This window comes from Acipenser ruthenus, chromosome 4, assembly GCF_902713425.1.
Source record: "Acipenser ruthenus chromosome 4, fAciRut3.2 maternal haplotype, whole genome shotgun sequence".
Lineage (NCBI taxonomy): Eukaryota > Metazoa > Chordata > Actinopteri > Acipenseriformes > Acipenseridae > Acipenser > Acipenser ruthenus.
In genome coordinates, this window is record NC_081192.1 from 16,771,097 (window position 1) to 16,790,482 (window position 19,386).

Genomic DNA, 19,386 nt, shown 5'->3' on the forward strand with positions numbered 1-19,386 from the left:
GTTTTAATTCCTCACACGGCAAAAAAACCCAACAAATAATAATACCGGGATACACAGCAATGTGTAACCCGATTAAATAATAATAATAATAATAATAATAATAATAATAATCCCGGGATACACAACAATGTGTAACCCGACCCAATCAAAGGGGAAAAAGGTTGCAGTCCCAAATAAACAAACAACAAAGAAAACGTCTGTCTTCCTTTTATGCTCCAGGAACGGGAAAACACGGGGGGTAATAAACCCTAGCACTTCCGGGTTGTCGCTCCTCCGGCGTAATCCCGGAGCGTCCCGCTGGTGCTCTAAAACACAGAAAAGAGGAGATGGGTTAGCAGAATAAATCCCTGCACACAGACGATCCGTATTCCAATTCCCTTCCCCTGTTTCTCTGCTTGTTTCTCTCTCTCGCTCTCTCTCTCTTTCTCTCTCTCTCTCTCTCTCTCTCTCTCTCTCTCTCTCTCTCTCTCTCGCTATCTCACACACACACAGTACCTTGCCAGAAGGAACAGAACCCCGGGCCACGCCCCCTTTTGTACGCCCCGTCCCGTCCCCATTGGTCAGCGAGGGCAACCGCCGTCAGCCAATGCGTGATTGCCACCGCGCTTCCTGACCGGGTCTGTGACGTTGCGCACCGCGGCTCAGTCTGCTCCTCCTACCCCGTGCCCTCACCGGTCGGAAGGGAGATCTAAAACAAGAGTTCACTCTCTCTTTGTCACAGGTGACCACAAGGTTCTGGCTTAGTATGATGCATTCAGTATCAAACTTGATCTACGTAGTTTAACTGATGATCCCAATCAGCTAATCATTGCTGCAACAGGGATCATCAATGGTACTAAATTTGGTATGCTGGAATTGACCCTATGTGTTATTGATTTTTATAATGATACATTTTTTAGTATCTGTAGAAAAAGTACACTTGTCTTTTATGTATATCCAGAAAAATAGAGGCAGCAATTAAAGCAAAACATTTCCAAGGCTGGGATGGTGCGAACACAAGGTATCCAAATACATTTTGGAAAGTGGCGTATAGTAAATACTATCGCATGAGTCTCGTATTAACTGTCCATTCAGTATTGCTTACAAGGATGTAAACAAGTATGGCATGTTTCCACTGTTTGGCAAATGCATTAGCCTACTATTCGCTGATGTCAAAATGTTAAAATTGTTCTCCACGGTTACAAGGATTTTCCACTGGTATCATTAACTTTCATTAAGTTTTTTGTTTGCATCACTGCTTTTCTTTTTTGCTTAACAACCTACAACTAAACAGAAGAATGTGTAAATTAAAGCCAGCGATTCTCCCAGTTACAGAATCAATAAATCAATACATCATCTCTTTAGGCACAAGAGGGGAGGGGTGGGTTCAAGGTCAAAAACTCCTAATTCTATTAAAGAAATGCTGTGCATAATGGCAGTTTTCATAGAATTACTTGTTGTAGTCAAGACACTGTCCCATCGGCCCTCATTTGTACAGGGAAGGCAGGATTTTCTGCAGGCATGAACATACATAATAAGCTTCACTGAGGCTCAATGCTCAAGAAGTAATGCAAATTATTCAAAGCTCATCGGCTTTATTCAGATTATCAGGGTTGCAAGAAGGCTAGCATTTCTATGACAGGAATTCAAATTAACCCAGGGAGGAGAAATAGTTCCATTCAACAAAACACAAATTCTCATAAAGATCTCTGACAAAAGCAATTGAGATGCTGCATTATTGTGCAGTACCTCTCTGTGGAAACACATAGGCTTATGCCCAATAATTTAAATTGGTATGGCTGAGGATTAAACCAAGTATTAAACTGGTATGGATAAATACTACAGTTGCATTTGGTTCCATTTTGTATAAACAGAACTTCTGTCACATGAAAAATACTTATTGAAATGCAACTGGAACATATTGGATGAAAGGGAACATTATGGATAACAGATCATCATTGAATGACAACCAGAATAATGCAGCTTAAAAACAGTACCGGAGCAATATTCAGACCCTCCATAATGAAACAAAGAACTCCTCTAGGATAACCTCTAGGGATACAACTCTATAACTGACAGAAACGTAATAAAATGAATTGACAAACATGTCCACTAGAAGTCTTCTCACTGAAGTTTTCTAGTCTTCTAATTCAAATGTTTGTCAAAGAATTGTATACAGTGTCTTACAGTATTACTACAGTACATATTCTGTCATTGAGTGTTTTATAGTTACAAATGAACCCAAACATTAGGTAGTCCAAGATCAGTGTTAATCGGGGCCTGTGAAACCAACCCTTAGGGGCAGATTTACTAAAGTGTTGCTGCTGTCGCAAACGAGTCGGAAGTCTATGGTGAAATGTACTAAACAAGCACAATGCTGTCAGTGACTTTTTAGGGAATGCTTTGCGGCAGCAGTTTTTCTTTGCAGTTCAGCCTGGAATTAATATGTAATTATGGGGGGTTGTCACAAAGACGGCCAGAGTGGGTGGCGTCAGACCAGAAAGGAATACACAGACACAGACAGTGGTTGTGATGAGCTGAGTGCAATGGCTGCACTCAGCGTTTATTAACAAATAAAAGGTTTCAAAACAGCACGAAACAGGACACGGCACTTGCGCCAAAATAAACAGACATACAAAACGACTAACACTAAACAAATGGTGCACGGACAGACAAACACGGTGAGAACAAACACTTATATTTACGCTTTCTATTTACTTTACTTTTACTCCTCTCTCTCTCACCCGTTCTCCTCTTCCGAACACCTAACCCTGACTGACTAAAAATGTGCCTATTTATACTGTTGTGCTGGGATTCAATTACTAATTAATTATTCACTTGAATCCCAGCACGTGAATTAATTCTGTGCAACCCCGTGCTCACATATTACATTTAACCAGCACGTGAAGTGATTTGTGCCCTCCTCGTGCCTACATACAAATCTACACTTTTTAAATACACGTGAAACACAGACCCGTTTATATCCCGTGTACCAATGACTATACACCAACATTAACACACGCAACATACAACACATAACACACAAATGCACACGGGGCGGGCACTTTGCCACAGGGGTTCTCAAATATTATAATGAGATGTACTAAAGCTGCCGGCAATTGCAACACTTACAATTGCATCAGTTTGTTCAGAACTTTTGAAAGCACATTTTAAACAGTCGCAGATACTGCTGGCATTTCCCACTTTGCTTTTTCTTGTGTGTTGCCAGTTGTGCTCAAAGCATTATTGAAGTGAACACCCAAGTACCTATTTTTCCCTAAAAGCAGGGTGTACTTACAAGCCTTGAAAACAAATTTCTATGACATTTCCGGTTTCCCCAACATGTTGGGAGCAATAGACTGCCGCTAATCCCTCCAGCTCATTCTGAGCATCTGTAAAGGACCATGATCTGTTTTGTGTTAATTATCGAGGCTACTAAGTAGGCCAGGTTAAAAATAATAATAATTAAAAAAAATAATAAATAAAATCATTTAGTTTCATTTTAAAATAATCTTGTATTCACATTGTACACCAATGTGTACAATGCAGCAGCATAATTTATTTGGTGTTACCGGTAGTCTACAGGATAAAGTAAAAATAAAATGTGCTAGGTATTCATTTGATTTTACTACTGTACTGTGTAGGCCTACTGTAGATTTATATTTTTACATAATGTAATGTGTAACCTACCCAGTGCAATGATTTACATTTAAAATGCATTGAGAGAGATGACCGCGGCATGAGCAAGGAGTAGGACGCGTGTGAAAACTGCTTCGCAAATTATTATTATTATTATTTTTTTTACTAGCAACCCAGTTTTTACAAAACTGTACTATGGCTTTTGACTAACTGGCCTTCAGTATACAGACCTGGCTTAGTACTGCGCTGGCACGGCGTATGGCAACCTTCAATGAAGTCAAATCACGTGGTGCTGGAATGAAGTATGACATTTGCATCCTGCCCGTCTTCGCATTACATTCAATGGAGATAGCTAAATGTTTGAATCAGAGGACCAGATTCTTCCCTCCTTGGATGCCAGTACCAACCACTGAACGAGCCACCATCGACTCCACTGAGGGGTCCTCATTAACAGGGTCTGGGACTGTAAATTAATGTTTTCTGCAACAGGTAAACCCACTGACTCCATGCTCAGCGACAGTGTTCGAACATGGTCTCTGAGTTATTGCATTGCGTTGTTCTTTGTCATATGTGTGATAATTGTGTGATACTGTGTTCAAGTTCAGAGTAATACTGCATAGAACAGAGCCACTCTTTATTGTGCAGAGGGCTTATACTTTGTTATGTTGCCAGTTGTATAGGGGCGAGTTCACACAGAGAAGTTTGACATACATGTCATGTTTTTGTTATTTTTAATTTTACTTCCTTTTTTCGTTACGTCTCTTCTTTCAAAAATTTTGTCCCTAATTTAGTGAAGGAAGAGGCGGATGATTGTATATGTATGGGGACATTGCTTGTGTGTGTGCATATATATATATATATATATATACAGTACTGTGCAAAAGTTTTAGGCAGGTGTGAAAAAATGCTGTAAAGTAAGAATGCTTTCAAAAATGATATGTTAATAGATTATATTTATCAATTAACTAAATGCAAAGTGAGTGAACAGAAGAAAAATCTAAATCAAATCCATATTTGGTGTAACCACCCTTTGCCTTCAAAACAGCATCAATTCTTCTAGGTACACTTGCACAAAGTCAGAGATTTTTGCATATATTCAGGTGTATGATTAAACAATTATACCAAACAGGTGCTAATGATCATCAATTCAATATGTAGGTTGAAACACAATCATTAACTGAAACAGAAACAGCTGTGTAGGAGGAATAAAACTGGGTGAGGAACAGCCAAACTCAGCTAACAAGGTGAGGTTGCTGAAGACAGTTTGCTGTCAAAAGTCATACACCATGGCAAGACTGAGCACAGCAACAAGACACAAGGTAGTTATACTGCATCAGCAAGGTCTCTCCCAGGCAGAAATTTCAAGGCAGACAGGGGTTTCCAGATGTGCTGTCCAAGCTCTTTTGAAGAAGCACAAAGAAACGGGCAACGTTGAGGACCGCAGACGCAGTGGTCGGCCAAGGAAACTTACTGCAGCAGATGAAAGACACATCATGCTTACTTCCCTTCGCAATCGGAAGATGTCCAGCAGTGCCATCAGCTCAGAATTGGCAGAAAACAGTGGGACTCTGGTACACCCATCTATTGTCCGGAGAAGTCTGGTCAGAAGTGGCCTTCATGGAAGACTTGCGGCCAAAAAGCCATACCTCCGACGTGGAAACAAGGCCAAGCGACTCAACTATGCATGAAAACACAGGAACTGGGGTGCAGAAAAATGGCAGCAGGTGCTCTGGACTGATGAGTCAAAATTTGAAATATGTGGCTGTAGCAGAAGGCAGTTTGTTCGCCGAAGGGCTGGAGAGCGGTACACGAATGAGTGTCTGCAGGCAACAGTGAAGCATGGTGGAGGTTCCTTGCAAGTTTGGGGCTGCATTTCTGCAAATGGAGTTGGGGATTTGGTCAGAATTAATGGTCTCCTCAATGCTGAGAAGTACAGATACTTATCCATCATGCAATACCATCAGGGAGGCATCTGATTGGCCCCAAATTTATTCTGCAGCATGACAACGACCCCAAACATACAGCGAAAGTCATTAAGAACTATCTTCAGCGTAAAGAAGAACAAGGAGTCCTGGAAGTGATGGTATGGCCCCCACAGAGCCCTGATCTCAACATCATCGAGTCTGTCTGGGATTACATGAAGAGAGAGAAGCAACTGAGGCTGCCTAAATCCACAGAAGAACTGTGGTTAGTTCTCCAAGATGTTTGGGCCAACCTACCTGCCGAGTTCCTTCAAAAACTGTGTGCAAGTGTACCTAGAAGAATTGATGCTGTTTTGAAGGCAAAGGGTGGTCACACCAAATATTGATTTGATGTAGATTTTTCTTCTGTTCACTCACTTTGCATTTTGTTAATTGATAAATATAAACTATTAACATGTCTATTTTTGAAAGCATTCGTACTTTACAGCATTTTTTCACACCTGCCTAAAACTTTTGCACAGTACTGTATATTCATTTGATTCAATTCTCATTCATCACGGGATCCTCAGCTTGTTTTGAAAAATGTTACTCGTGGTGAAATTGTCCTGGTTTCGTGTTTTGCAACACATTCTTGCAGTTTACCCTCTGGCTTCATGAAGTGGACTCATGCATGTTTAATCGTATCCACTAGAGGGTAGTATTACACCACAAGTTGTGTGTTTAAGCTATCTATATCATTATGTAAGAAAGACCTGTATTTTCTAATACAATCATTTAATTACCTGGAGTTGGTTTGAAATTTTTACTTTAAGAGGCTAATAATTAATGTGTGGAACTGCCAGAAGACATGGAAGAACTATTAATATAATTTAAAGCAGCCTCTTACCTCACGATGGATAATGCATTCATAAACTGTTCCCGTTCCCAGTTCAACAGGTTTTGCAGCAAATCTACGTCTTGCAGCAACCTCAGAGAAAACGCCTGCAGGGGTTCGATCCACCGCACACTTGGTATCGATCTGCCCTAAAACAGCCTCAACATTTGTATAATATAGCCCTCTTCAGCCCTCTTGACCGGTCCTCTTTGTCACTGGTCATGCAACTTCTGTGTTGTCTAATACGGATTTCAGTTTCTAATCCTTTATTATTGAAGACACCACTATCCAGGTACCCACAATAACATGGCCGATGCATAGCTCAGATACAGATATCCAGATTCCATCATAAAGTCTGCAGCTCATCCAACGCCTCTGGAAGATCCGCAATCAAATCATCTATTTTTAAATCTCTCTTTTGTAATCTCCTGGATTCAGCCCAGGATACATGGCACCTACTCTCACCGTTCAACTAGATCATCCTACACCACCAGCTGGAGTACTTTTCTCAACAATTTCTGAACTAAAATGGATTTCCTCAACCCCTTTCAATCAAGATTGGATTCTCGGTTTTTATTGTTCATACCAAGGACTCTTTCACGATAAAAGTCTACTTATCTGGAATCCAGCATCAGTATTATGTGATATCCGTTCCTTCAACACTACACTCCATTCCAGCTGTTCATCTTCTCCTGCGTGAGATCTTTAAAAGCCATTCATCTATCTCTCCTTTTTTGCAATTTTTACTGTTCTCAAATACTCGAAACGATCTGTTTAGCCACTGCAATTTCTAGGAATCATACTGGCAAACACTCTGTATCTAAACTCGACTATATTCGTTCCCCTATTCAGCACTTTCAGAAACATGCACCGCTCTTTTTGGACCATTTTAATTTGTAATTCGCATTTTCCCCAAGGTCGGACATTTATACTTAAATTTACTTGCTCATTCATCAACAGCAAAAAACTTGGATTCCTTCATTAATATTTCATCCGAAGCTTAAAAAGACATTAAAATGTGGTCGGCTCTCATTCAGCATTGGAGCGGCCTGTCTATATTCTATGATGATTTCATTTCAGCACCTCCCGACCTGGCTTTATTTACGAACGCTTCATTTAAGAGATTTTGAGGTTTTTTAACAATCAATGGTTTTCTAGTACTTGGTCACTGCATCTAAAATCCTCAGCTCTTCTTCAAATATACCCAACAGTCGCAGCAGCACATATTTGGGGTCATCTTTGATCAAAGAAATTAATACATTTCTTGTGCAAAAACAAATCTACAGCGTATATAATATCAATAAAGGCCGTTCCAGTTCACCTGTTATTATGCAATTACTGCGGTGGTTAATATGGATTTCAGTATCAAATTATATGGGCATTTATAAAAATGCAGCTGTCGCTCTTTTTCATTTACAGATTTCCAGATTTTAATCTGGTCCCTACAGCTTTGCCAACTCCATCAGTGACATCCCAGTTCAGCCAGCTAATTTTCAAATGAACCTAACTATCAGCGGACTACTCAATACAGTGCAAGCATACATGGCTGCAGCACTTTCTACTTCCATCAACCCTCTTATTTCACAGGGTGGACCACCTATTGATTTCCTGTTCCCAAAGCAGGATTAATTCTACTCCACAAATTGGATCGTGGCTTTCACAGTTCATGCAAAGGACTTTCTACATCTGGCACCAGCTACTATCAAATCCTATTTGTCAGGAATTCAAAACCAATTTTGCTTGATGTCTATCGCTTCTCCAACTATACTATCAATCCCAGTTGTTCATCTCCTCTTGCAAGGAATTTCCAAGTGCTCTCCGGCTCCATCTACTGCTCGCCTGCCTATCTCTATAGTCAAGGCTGCTTTTCTTTATTTGACGATTTAACTATGGAAATCATATGCATAACAGTATTTTGGGGATTTTGAAATGCTCCGAATATACAGTTCCTTCTGTTTCCAGCTTTCCTACTCTAGGTATCCGCTGCAGTGACCTAAACCTCATTCAAGATTCCTATTTTATCCTATTCCTTCGGATTTCAAAAACGGATCAGCTGCGGCAAGGACAATGTATTCAGCTTTCAAAAATCAACTATCCTCTATGCCCCTACACTTCCATACTGAAGTACATGGCAGAACGCAAGGCCATTTCATCCTGACCCTTTGTTCTTCAACTCAAGCCGGTCCATTGTAAAAAAAAAAAAAAAAAAAAAAAAAAATTTTGACTCTCCACTATGCCCATATGCTTCCATACTGAAATACATTACAGAATGTAAACCCAAATCTCCTTCCAACCCCCTATTCATCAGTGCAAGCGGGTCTGTTGTTTCAAGGCATAGGTTTTCTTCTCAGTTCTCCACTTTTCAGAACAGGTCTTCACCCGCAATTCTACACTCCTCATTCATTCAGAATCGGGGCAGCCACTTCAGCAGCAGGAGCAAAGATTAAACTGCATCGAATAAAAATATGGGACGCTGGACCTCATCAGCAGTCAAAGCTTACATTCGTTCTTCACCAGCCGAAACAGCATCTGCCCATCAGTCCATTGCTAGTATGTCCTGAGTTGAGACGACCTATCCGCCTGGGCCACCAAAGGTTTCCTCCTAAAAAAATAAAATAAAATGAAAGGGGGGTTTTCCTTTCCACTGTGCGGAGGGTCTTCACATAGACAGTTACAGTACAGTTACTAACCCCTGCGTCACGTTAAGTGTTTTCTTTCTTTTTGTGTTAAATGTGTTCTCTCTTCTTTTCTATATGCATTGACGGTTTTCCTTTTTTCTTCTCATAAACGTCTTCAGCGGGGAGCCGGGGGTCCATGCTTTGGGGGGTTAGTGATTCCACTTTCTCCACCCCTTTGTTAAGCGCCGCTTCATTTACCTCATAGAGGAGGGTTTTCCATGAGTCAGAGAGAACCGCTGGCCAAACCCCTCCTTTAGCTTGCATGATTCCTTGTCTTCTTCTCTTTCAGGTTCTGATGCCTCTATTTATGTGACGGCCCCAAGCGATGGAACCCCTCTTGTTTGTCGGGTCTCCTCAAAGATGGTAACCCCTCTCCTGTTTGTTGGGTCTCCTCAGTGACGGAACCCCCCTTCTATAATGTTGGGCTTTTGAAGAGGCAGAACACCCCGCTCAATATGTTCTAACAACTACTAACTTCATGTTTTCTTTCCGGTTTGCAAACCTCTTCATATGTTGGGTAATCTCAAAGACGGTGCCCCTCTTTGTATGTCGGGTCACCTCAGCGACGGAACCCCCTTACTGCATATGTTGGGCCATTGAAGAGCCGGAACCGCTTTTACGTGTTAATATTACTAATCAATGTGTTTTCTTTCTGGTTCGCAAGCTTCTTTGTATGTCGGGTCATCTCAGAGACGATGACCCCTCTTCATATGTCAGGTCATCTCAAAGACGATGACCCCCCTCCTGTTTGTCGGGTCTCAATGACGGAACCCCCCTTTATATGCGTAGCACCTTTGAAGGACGGAGCCTCTCTCTATGTTCTATATGTTACTAACTTTATGTCCTAAACATTACAGCAGGTGGCCTAGCTCTGCCCTGTGAAATAATAATAATAATAATAATAATAAGCTAGTGTCACATCACGCAGCAGAGCAATCACTTGACCTTTAAAACGAGTTCTCACTCACTGATTGACACTCCGACCAATAATACTTTTCTGCAGTTTATTTTTCTAATCCCAGTAGAGCAGTTATGGTGCCAGTGTACAGTCAGAATATGCCTCTGTGGCAAAGTGGTAAGTAAGGGGAACAGGTGTAGCGGTGATGCGGTGCAGGAGTGACAGGCAGACAACGGTATTCCAGTGAAAACAGTGCTTTATTCTTTTTCCAGGTCTGGTGACCGCAAAGCAACTAAATCCCCGGCGATACACAACGATGTGTAACGCACGGGGATAACAATAAACAAGGCACAGTCCTGAACAAAAACAAACAGACGGTCACCAGTCCTGGGTGAGTGCAGTATTGCTGGGGCAAACACAGATAGTGCGGGGTGCAGTGGTGCTCCGGATAGTGCTGACCCTTGGCGACAGCTCCGGAGTAGTGCTTTAACTGTCTGGTGGTGAAAAACACAGACAATTACACAGACAAACACAACACAACCCAACACGTAATTATTTCCTTTTAACGATGAGAGCTCCTCTCTCGATCCTTCTCTCTCCAAACGTTTAACCCAAACGAAGGAAAAGAACAGCGTTACCCTGGCCCCTATATGTAATCCCGCATGATATCTAGGTAAACGGTTGCAGCTGCCTTATTACTTGCAGCTGCCCCTTGTTTACCTGTCAAATCAATACGGTCTTACAACAGAGTCTCGCTTCCTTCCAGGCTGACCCACTTTCCGGTCCCGGAAACGAACTGTCAGGCCAGCCCTTCCAGATACTTCTCCTCCCGTTCTTTAGCGCCCTCACAGGTCGGGAGGAAGATTTATCACCAGAACTCATTGTATTTCTGTCACATATCCCACCTCTCAGAGTGGAGCCGAAGGAACACTCGGCTAAATCTACCTTTCCCATTGCTCCCCCCTCCCGGGAAAAATAATCCGCATTTTGGTGGTCTTTCCCCGCACGGTGTACCATATGGTACATGAAGGGCTGCAATGCCAGATACCACCGAGTTATCCGGGCATTGCTGTCCTTCATGGTGCTTAACCACTGGAGTGGGGCGTGGTCTGTGACAAGATCAAATGAGTGTCCCAGCAGGTAGTATCGTAAAGAGTGAGTAGCCCATTTAATGGCCAAACACTCTTTTTCGACTACGGAGTAGTTACGCTCCCGAGGTAACATTTTTTTGCTCAGGTACAATATCGGGTGTTCTACTCCAGCTACTTTTTGGGACAAGACTGCACCCAAACCTACATCCGAGGCGTCGGTGTGGAGGATGAATCTCTTGGTGAAATCTGGGGTAATAAGAGTGGGGGCCTGGCAAAGTTTACGCTTAATCGTATCAAACGCCCCCTGACCATTTAATTAAATTTGGAGCACTCTTTTTGGTGAGGTCGACTAACGGGTTAACCACTGTGGCGTACTCGGGGATGAAGCGGCGGTAATAACCGGCTAAGCCCAGTAGTGACCTCACCTGAGTCTTGGTTTTGGGGATCGCTGCATCAACCAAAGCCTGGATTTTGGTGACCACAGGTTTCACCCTTCCATTTCCCATTACAAATCCCAAATATTGAGTCTCTGTCTTGGCAAACGCACATTTCCTCAAGTTAGCTGTCAGCCGGGCTGCCCTTAGAGACTGAAGAACGGCTGCAACCCTAGCCAAATGCTCTCGCCAGGTGGAGCTGTAAATCACCACGTCATCAATATACGCTGCTGCATATTCATGATGTGGGCGTAAAACCTGGTCCATCAGTCTCTGAAAGGCAGCGGGCGCACCATGTAGCCCAAACGGCATGGTTTTAAAGTGGAACAGCCCCTCTGGTGTTGAAAATGCGGTTTTCTCTCTGGAGCTGCGGGTTAGAGGGATTTGCCAGTATCCCTTCGTCAGGTCCAGAGTGGAAATAAACCTCGCTTTTCCCAGTCTGTCTAAAAGTTCGTCGACCCGAGGCATGGGATACGCATCGAACTTGGCAATAGCGTTCACCTTTCTGAAATCTACGCAGAAGCGGTTGGTGCCGTCCTTCTTAGCCACTATTACAATAGGACTGCACCACTCGCTCCTGGAAGGTTCAATCACTCCAAGCTCGAGCATATCCCGTACCTCTTTGCGAACGCCACTTCGTCGACTTTCCGGGATCCGGTACGGTCTCTCTCGCACTGTGACACCTGGGGGAGAGATAATGTCATATTCAACTAAGTTCGTCCTGCCGGGCACATCAGAAAAAACATCGCTGAACTCCTCAATAAGCTTACGCAGCTCTCTTTGCTGATCCGGAACTAATTGTTCCCCCATTGAAATCGCTCTTGTGCTCGGGGTCTCTGGACAGGGACCTAAATCATCCTCCATATTGCCTGGGGCTATAAATAAGACCTCTCTTGCCTGCCAGGGCTTCAACAAATTAATGTGGTAAATTTCACGTTCATTCCGGCGATCGGGCTGTCTAATTTCATAATTTACTTTCCCTATAGCCCGAATCACCTCATACGGCCCCTGCCATTTAGCACACAGTTTTGACTCTGATGAGGGAAGTAGCAGCATTACCTTGTCCCCTGGTCGAAAGGTTCGAATCCGTGCATTTTTGTTATAATGCTGCTCTTGTCGGTGCTGAGCCGATCTGAGGTTGTCTTGGGCCAAACGACCGACCAAATCCAGGCGATCTCGGAGTAGGAGCACATACTTCACTACATTTTTAGACGAGCCTTTGTGCTCCTCCCACCCCTCTCTCAGCAGGTCGAGAATGCCGCGAGGCTGCCGGCCGTACAGGAGCTCAAAGGGGGAGAACCCCGTTGAACTCTGCGGCACTTCTCTCACTGCAAAAAGGAGGTAGGGGAGAAGTGATGCCCAATGTTTCTGCTCTTGTGTCACAAATCGCCTCAGCATCGACTTTAAGGTCTGATTAAAACGTTCCACCAGACCGTCCGATTGTGGATGATAAACGGACGTCCTGATGGGACGTATTTTTAATATTTTGTACACCTGCTGTAACGTATTGGACAAAAAGTTAGTTCCGTGATCGGTCAAAATCTCCTTGGGGATCCCTACTCTGGCCATAATCTGTGCTAACTCGGTGGCTATTGCAGCGGCACTAGTGGACCTCAATGGAACTGCCTCCGGGTATCGCGTTGCATAATCCACCACTACTAAAATGTGCGTATACCCGGAGTCAGAAGGTAGCAAAGGGCCGACTATGTCCATTGCAATGCGCTCGAAAGGAGTGGAAATAATCGGCAGTGGGACCAAAGGGGCGGGGCGCACTCGACCCGGCGCTACTCGCTGGCAGTCTGGGCAGGTGGCTACATATCTCGACACATCAGTATGAAGACCTACCCAATAGAATCGAGCCAATATCCGTTCCCTCGTCTTCTCGGCTCCGAGGTGCCCCGCAAAAGGGATATCATGCGCCAGCCTCATGACCTCGGTCCGACAAGACGGGGGAACCAACAATTGTGTTACAGGCTGTCCTGTGCCCGCGGCTAGGTTTACCCTATATAGTAATTGCCCCTTGATACTGAAATGTGGATATACTAGCGCCCCAGCGCCGTCAACATCCTTACCTTCAATGGACCGGACCTGCCCCCAAGCGTGCACCAGTGACGGGTCGTTTTGTTGGCCCCACACTAGGTCCGCGCTTGAGTACCACGGGTCCGGTACATTGAGAGGGGCTGGAATAACCTCTGCTCTAGTCGGTCCAGTAACCTCGCTCTCTCGGTCACACTGCGTTCCCACTCCCTTCGACTGGCGTTTGTTACCATTGCAGCACTCTCCCACCAGACCCCAGCCTTGTCTCACAAATGCTCCCTCCCATTTCGCGGTCCGTCTCTCCTTATTTGTTTTTCTAGGACGGAAAAGAGGGGAAAACATTTCAGTGTGAAAAGGAAACACATCACCAATTCGTTCCTCTTTTTTTTTTTTCTCTGCCACGTTTACGTGTGTGGCTGAGACTGCCATTGTTTGCATCAATTCTTTGAATTTTGGCCAGTCTCGACCCAGAATAACTGGGTGTGGCAACCTTTCCGCCACCCCGACTACAAGGTGACGTTTTATCGGTCCTACCGATAAATATACTTTTAATGTGGGGTATGCCGCCGTGTCTCCATGGATACAGGAGATGGCCACCTGACCTCGTGGCCGCCACGACACACCGCCCAGGAGAGCTGTCCTAATCAAGGTTTGCTCACACCCTGTGTCCACTAATGCGTGGGTTTTCACATTCCCTAACACAACATTAATCAAACAAGGCCCCTCCCGACCATATTCCCCACGCTTACCAGTTTCAGGTGCCCAATTGCACGCGGCCACGTCACACTCCATGGCAGCGGGGCATGACCTGGCCAGATGTCCCGGCTGGTGGCACCTAAAACAGATAGGAGGGACAGAGGGGGCATAGGTCAGAAATCTGTCCCGCTGCTGGTATGGCAACGGGGCAGGGGCAGCACCTCTACCCCAGCTGGGGGCCAACCTTGGTCTCCATGGGGGGGAGGCAAGGGGGCCCAATGGGGTCGGTGCTCTGGGAGGTCTGGGTCCCTGGAACGTGGGGGGTGGTGGTGGTGGTGGTGTTGGAGGAGAGGGAGGGAGAGGTCGGCTGCTCCGAAGGGCAGGGGCCGACAGGATCCCGATCCGGGCAGAGGTCAGGGAGTCCTCGAAGTCTTCGGCCAGTTTGACCGCCTCCTCCAGGGTGTCGGGGTTGTGGCGCCGTATCCACGCCTGGGTTTCGGCGCCGACCACATGGCAGAATTGCTCTACCACAATGGCTTCCCCCATCTGCTGGGCGGTCTTCTTCCCGGGGGTCAGCCAATGCACCATGTGGTCGCACAACCGCTCTGCAACCACCCTGGGGCGTGTCTCCGGGGCTCTCCGGTACTCCCTAAATCGCGCCCGGTGGGTCTCCGTGGTGATGTTCAGCCGGCGGAGGATAGCCTGCTTGACCAGGTCATAATCGGTGGCGTGATGGTCGCTCATGGCTTGGTAGGCTGCCTGAGCCTCCCCAATCAGGCAGGGTCCCAACTGGCTGGCCCAGAACTCCCGCGGCCAAGCCGCCGCGGTAGCCAGCCGCTCGAACGCCACCAAATACGCCTCCGGGTCATCCTCCGCCGACATCTTCATTGCCCGTGCCTTCGGGGGCGACATCAGCGGTGTTGTGGTAGGGGTCGTCGCTGCAGCAACGGCCAGCCCTACCCGTTCAATGAGCGCCGTGTAGCGCTCCTCCCTCCTTCTCTCCTCTGCGTCGCGCCTGCTTTCCAGCGCCTGCAGCAGCTCCGCCAGTGCGTTGCGGTCCATGATCCCGTAGTCTGACACCATGTGTGGCAAAGTGGTAAGTAAGGGGAACAGGTGTAGCGGTGATGCGGTGCAGGAGTGACAGGCAGACAACGGTATTCCAGTGAAAACAGTGCTTTATTCTTTTTCCAGGTCTGGTGACCGCAAAGCAACTAAATCCCCGGCGATACACAACGATGTGTAACGCACGGGGATAACAATAAACAAGGCACAGTCCTGAACAAAAACAAACAGACGGTCACCAGTCCTGGGTGAGTGCAGTATTGCTGGGGCAAACACAGATAGTGCGGGGTGCAGTGGTGCTCCGGATAGTGCTGACCCTTGGCGACAGCTCCGGAGTAGTGCTTTAACTGTCTGGTGGTGAAAAACACAGACAATTACACAGACAAACACAACACAACCCAACACGTAATTATTTCCTTTTAACGATGAGAGCTCCTCTCTCGATCCTTCTCTCTCCAAACGTTTAACCCAAACGAAGGAAAAGAACAGCGTTACCCTGGCCCCTATATGTAATCCCGCATGATATCTAGGTAAACGGTTGCAGCTGCCTTATTACTTGCAGCTGCCCCTTGTTTACCTGTCAAATCAATACGGTCTTACAACAGAGTCTCGCTTCCTTCCAGGCTGACCCACTTTCCGGTCCCGGAAACGAACTGTCAGGCCAGCCCTTCCAGATACTTCTCCTCCCGTTCTTTAGCGCCCTCACAGGTCGGGAGGAAGATTTATCACCAGAACTCATTGTATTTCTGTCACAGCCTCCCTGTCACATTTGCTTCCCTTTCAGAATTTGCCACCCACAGCAAGTTCTAACAATTATAGACATCAAAATCGCATTGTATATTATAATTAAACAGCAGCAATCTTCTGTTCCAGTCTAATAAAGAAATTGTCACAATAAAGCATCTTTTGCTAACCTTTTAAATGGATGTTTTACAAAAACTTAAAAGCAGAAACTACGGCATCAGATAGTTTTCTTATCGATCAGGTAATATACATTACCTGTGTTTTAAAATAGTCAGATATTGCTATACCTTCATACTATAAGGATACTTCTTGTCATTTAAGTCATTATAATAATGTGTCTTCATACTTCATGAATAATTACTGGATTAGTCTAAATGAAAGCAATCTAAGCTGGGTAGCTATTTCCAGCAGAACACTGTTTGAAGCTTGGACTCCACAAGGAACTGGATGTGCTGAACTCCGTAATTGTTATATAATTGAATAAATCAGATGAGAATGAGCTTAGGACCTTTCTTCCGCAGTCAGCCATGATTGAAAATGTCAACTGATGTGGTGTTAAATAGCTGGTACCGTAGCTGAATTAATAGATGTTTTATTGCTATAGCACTTGTACTACAGCATCTGAGTTGTGAAACTCTTTATATAAATATTTGTGACACAGCCCATTTGAACCAGTTGTCCTCCCTGCCAACTGCATGGTGTGTAACATTTATTAAGTACCTGGCAACATATTCTGGAATTATATATTTAATAAATAAATAAATAAATAAATAGTTACCCAGCTTTATAAAAATAATAAAAGACTGCACCTCCCTCCCACCCCCTGTTGCTTTCAGATATAGCTGTAACTACTGTGGCCTCATTCCGACCCTCTGACATGTCATGTTTAGTTATCATGTTTAATCAGCACTGCAGGTTATTAGGAGGTGTACAATACTGCTAACAGAGGGCAAAGAAGAATGTGATAGTTCTGGTGCTGCTTCTATGCTCATGGTTGGGTCAGAGGTCTATGTATTCATCAAGAAAACCATCTTAAATCTTAATTACAATTATTTACATGGTTGTGTGTGATGGATAGATTAAACCTCTCTTACACATAAAGTACACTACACTCTACCAAGTATTGGGACACCCTACTGTGTACAAACATACACATACTGGCTTTATATTTTGTAATAATGAACAATCTTCTTACCTATACAAACTAGAATCAATCAGAAACCACTCTGCCAGTCCTATCAGGCAATAGAACAGTCCATTGCTACCTGCTACCTGCACTACATGTACAGGTCATAAGAAGTGCACACACATACTAACTTATCCACTTGTCCAGTGACTCTTGGATCACACAGTAAATAAAACGTGTGTGTATCTGTTTTTATAAACCTCATTGAATGTGTCATGTGAATCAGCATATAAAATGATGGTATCATTGAAACATTATTTCTGTATTATTTGTGTCTTTGTGACAGTTGTGCCTGTGCTCTATCTTCCATTGCTGCCTGCTGTCATGAGGTTATGGCACAAGGATTACACAATGATTCTAAAACAACTCACTCTGCACCAGGACTGTGGAATATGGCTTTGGTAACTGTGGCAATGTGCCCCGCCCCTGTGTGCATATTATGTGTTGTATGTTGCGTGCGTGTGTTAATGTTGGTGTATAGTCATTGGTACACGGGATATAAACGGGTCTGTGTTTCACGTGTATTTAAAAAGTGTATAATTATATTTAGGCACAAGGAGGGCACAAATCACTTCACGTGCTGGTTAAATGTAATATGTAAGCACGGGGTTGCACAGAATTAATTCACGTGCTGGGATTCAAGTGAATAATTAATTAGTAATTGAATCCCAGCACAACAGTATATATAGATGCACATTTCTTTCACTCAGGGTTGGGTGTTCGGTGAGTGGAGAACGGGAGAGAGAGAAGGAGAAAGTAAAACCAAGTAAAGCGTAAATATAAGTGTTTTTCACTCACCGTGTTTGTTCGTCTGTCTGTTTAAGTGTTTTAGTACGGTTTGTTTGTCTATTTATTTTGGCGCAAGTGCCGTGTCCTGTTTTGTGTTCAACCCTTTTATTTTCTGTTCTGTTTGTTAATTATTAAATGCTGAGCGCGATCACGCGCTCAGCTTTACCAAAACCCCAAGTCTCCGTTGTTTATTTCCTGGCTCTGATCTGACACCACCCACTCCGGCCGTCTTTGTGACAGTAAAAATGTTGTCCCATTAATTCTGAGTACTGGACTGAAAGGGTCTGGAAACTACAAGGAAGCTCATTAAAAAAGACCAGTTCATCTTAGAGCTGGCAAACTACAATGGCAACACTAACCTGCCACAATCCTTATAAAAGTTTAACAATGTAATTCTGTACAGTAATTCTGCAGTTGTATAATGCTATAGTATACATATTGCTTTATGGTCCATTTTTAATAAGGCCAGAGGGTCTTGGTGTAGCCAGTTCCCCAAATTAACCCCCTGACAATGTATCTACAATCCACCCAGTCGTGCTCAATGTTTAATGCTGCAGGTTAAAAAGAAAGAATAAATGGAAAGCTACAGTATCTCATTAACTAGCAAAGCCTCTGACAACCAGGTGCACAATTGACAGGTTTCATTATGTTTCAACATTGTGTACATTTGTGTACATTGCATCAGTTTCTGTAAATATAATTATGAAATACATTACCCTTATACAGCACATCCCTCGACTTATGGATACAGCAACCACATAAACACAAGAAATGTTGTACTCTCAAAATTAAAACACCACCAGGTGCTTGAAAATGAATTGTTCTTCCCTTTAACAAACAATACTTTCCTCAAATCAATTACCTTTGGGTAGAAATGTGGCAAATATTACAAAAAGTGTTCCTCGCCAGTCACAAAAAAGACTCATTTGGATCCTTTGAGACCCAACTTGACAAAGTTTTGAGATCAATCAGCTAAGAACCGGAAACCTTAGATGGGCTAGATGACATCGTCATTCATATGTTTTCTTATGTTCGTAAGTTATTTACTTGTCTTGCAAAAAACAGTGCAATATGCATACACTTAAGGTTTTCATGCCAATTTAACTGTTAGCATCTGACCTGAAATCCCTGTCTGCGTCGACAAAGAGTGGCACAGCTTGAATAGAATGCCCTCAGTTTCTCCACTAATGGTTTATTTATTTGTGAGCATCTCTCTCTAAAACTTTGCACTGGAACCAAGCATAAATACACGCTGTTTACATCATTAAATGGTGTAGAAATGTTTTTCATAATTTATTTTCACTTACCGTGCAGTTGTGTGCACGTTTTAAACTGGGAAGTAAAGAATGATGAGTTT

General features: G+C 44.0%; 1 protein-coding gene across 1 annotated transcript; it reads right to left on the reverse strand.

Annotated features, from left to right (window-relative positions):
• Window positions 1–10,165: 10,165 nt before the first annotated feature.
• LOC131736828 (putative SCAN domain-containing protein SCAND2P) lies at window positions 10,166–15,261 on the reverse strand. The gene is made up of 2 exons (XM_059022103.1): window positions 14,302–15,261; window positions 10,166–10,484 (listed from the first exon to the last, which is right to left on the reverse strand). Exons 1-2 carry the CDS (start codon window positions 15,158–15,160, stop codon window positions 10,477–10,479), a joined length of 867 nt encoding a protein of 288 aa, XP_058878086.1. The 5' UTR covers window positions 15,161–15,261; the 3' UTR covers window positions 10,166–10,476.
• Window positions 15,262–19,386: the final 4,125 nt, after the last annotated feature.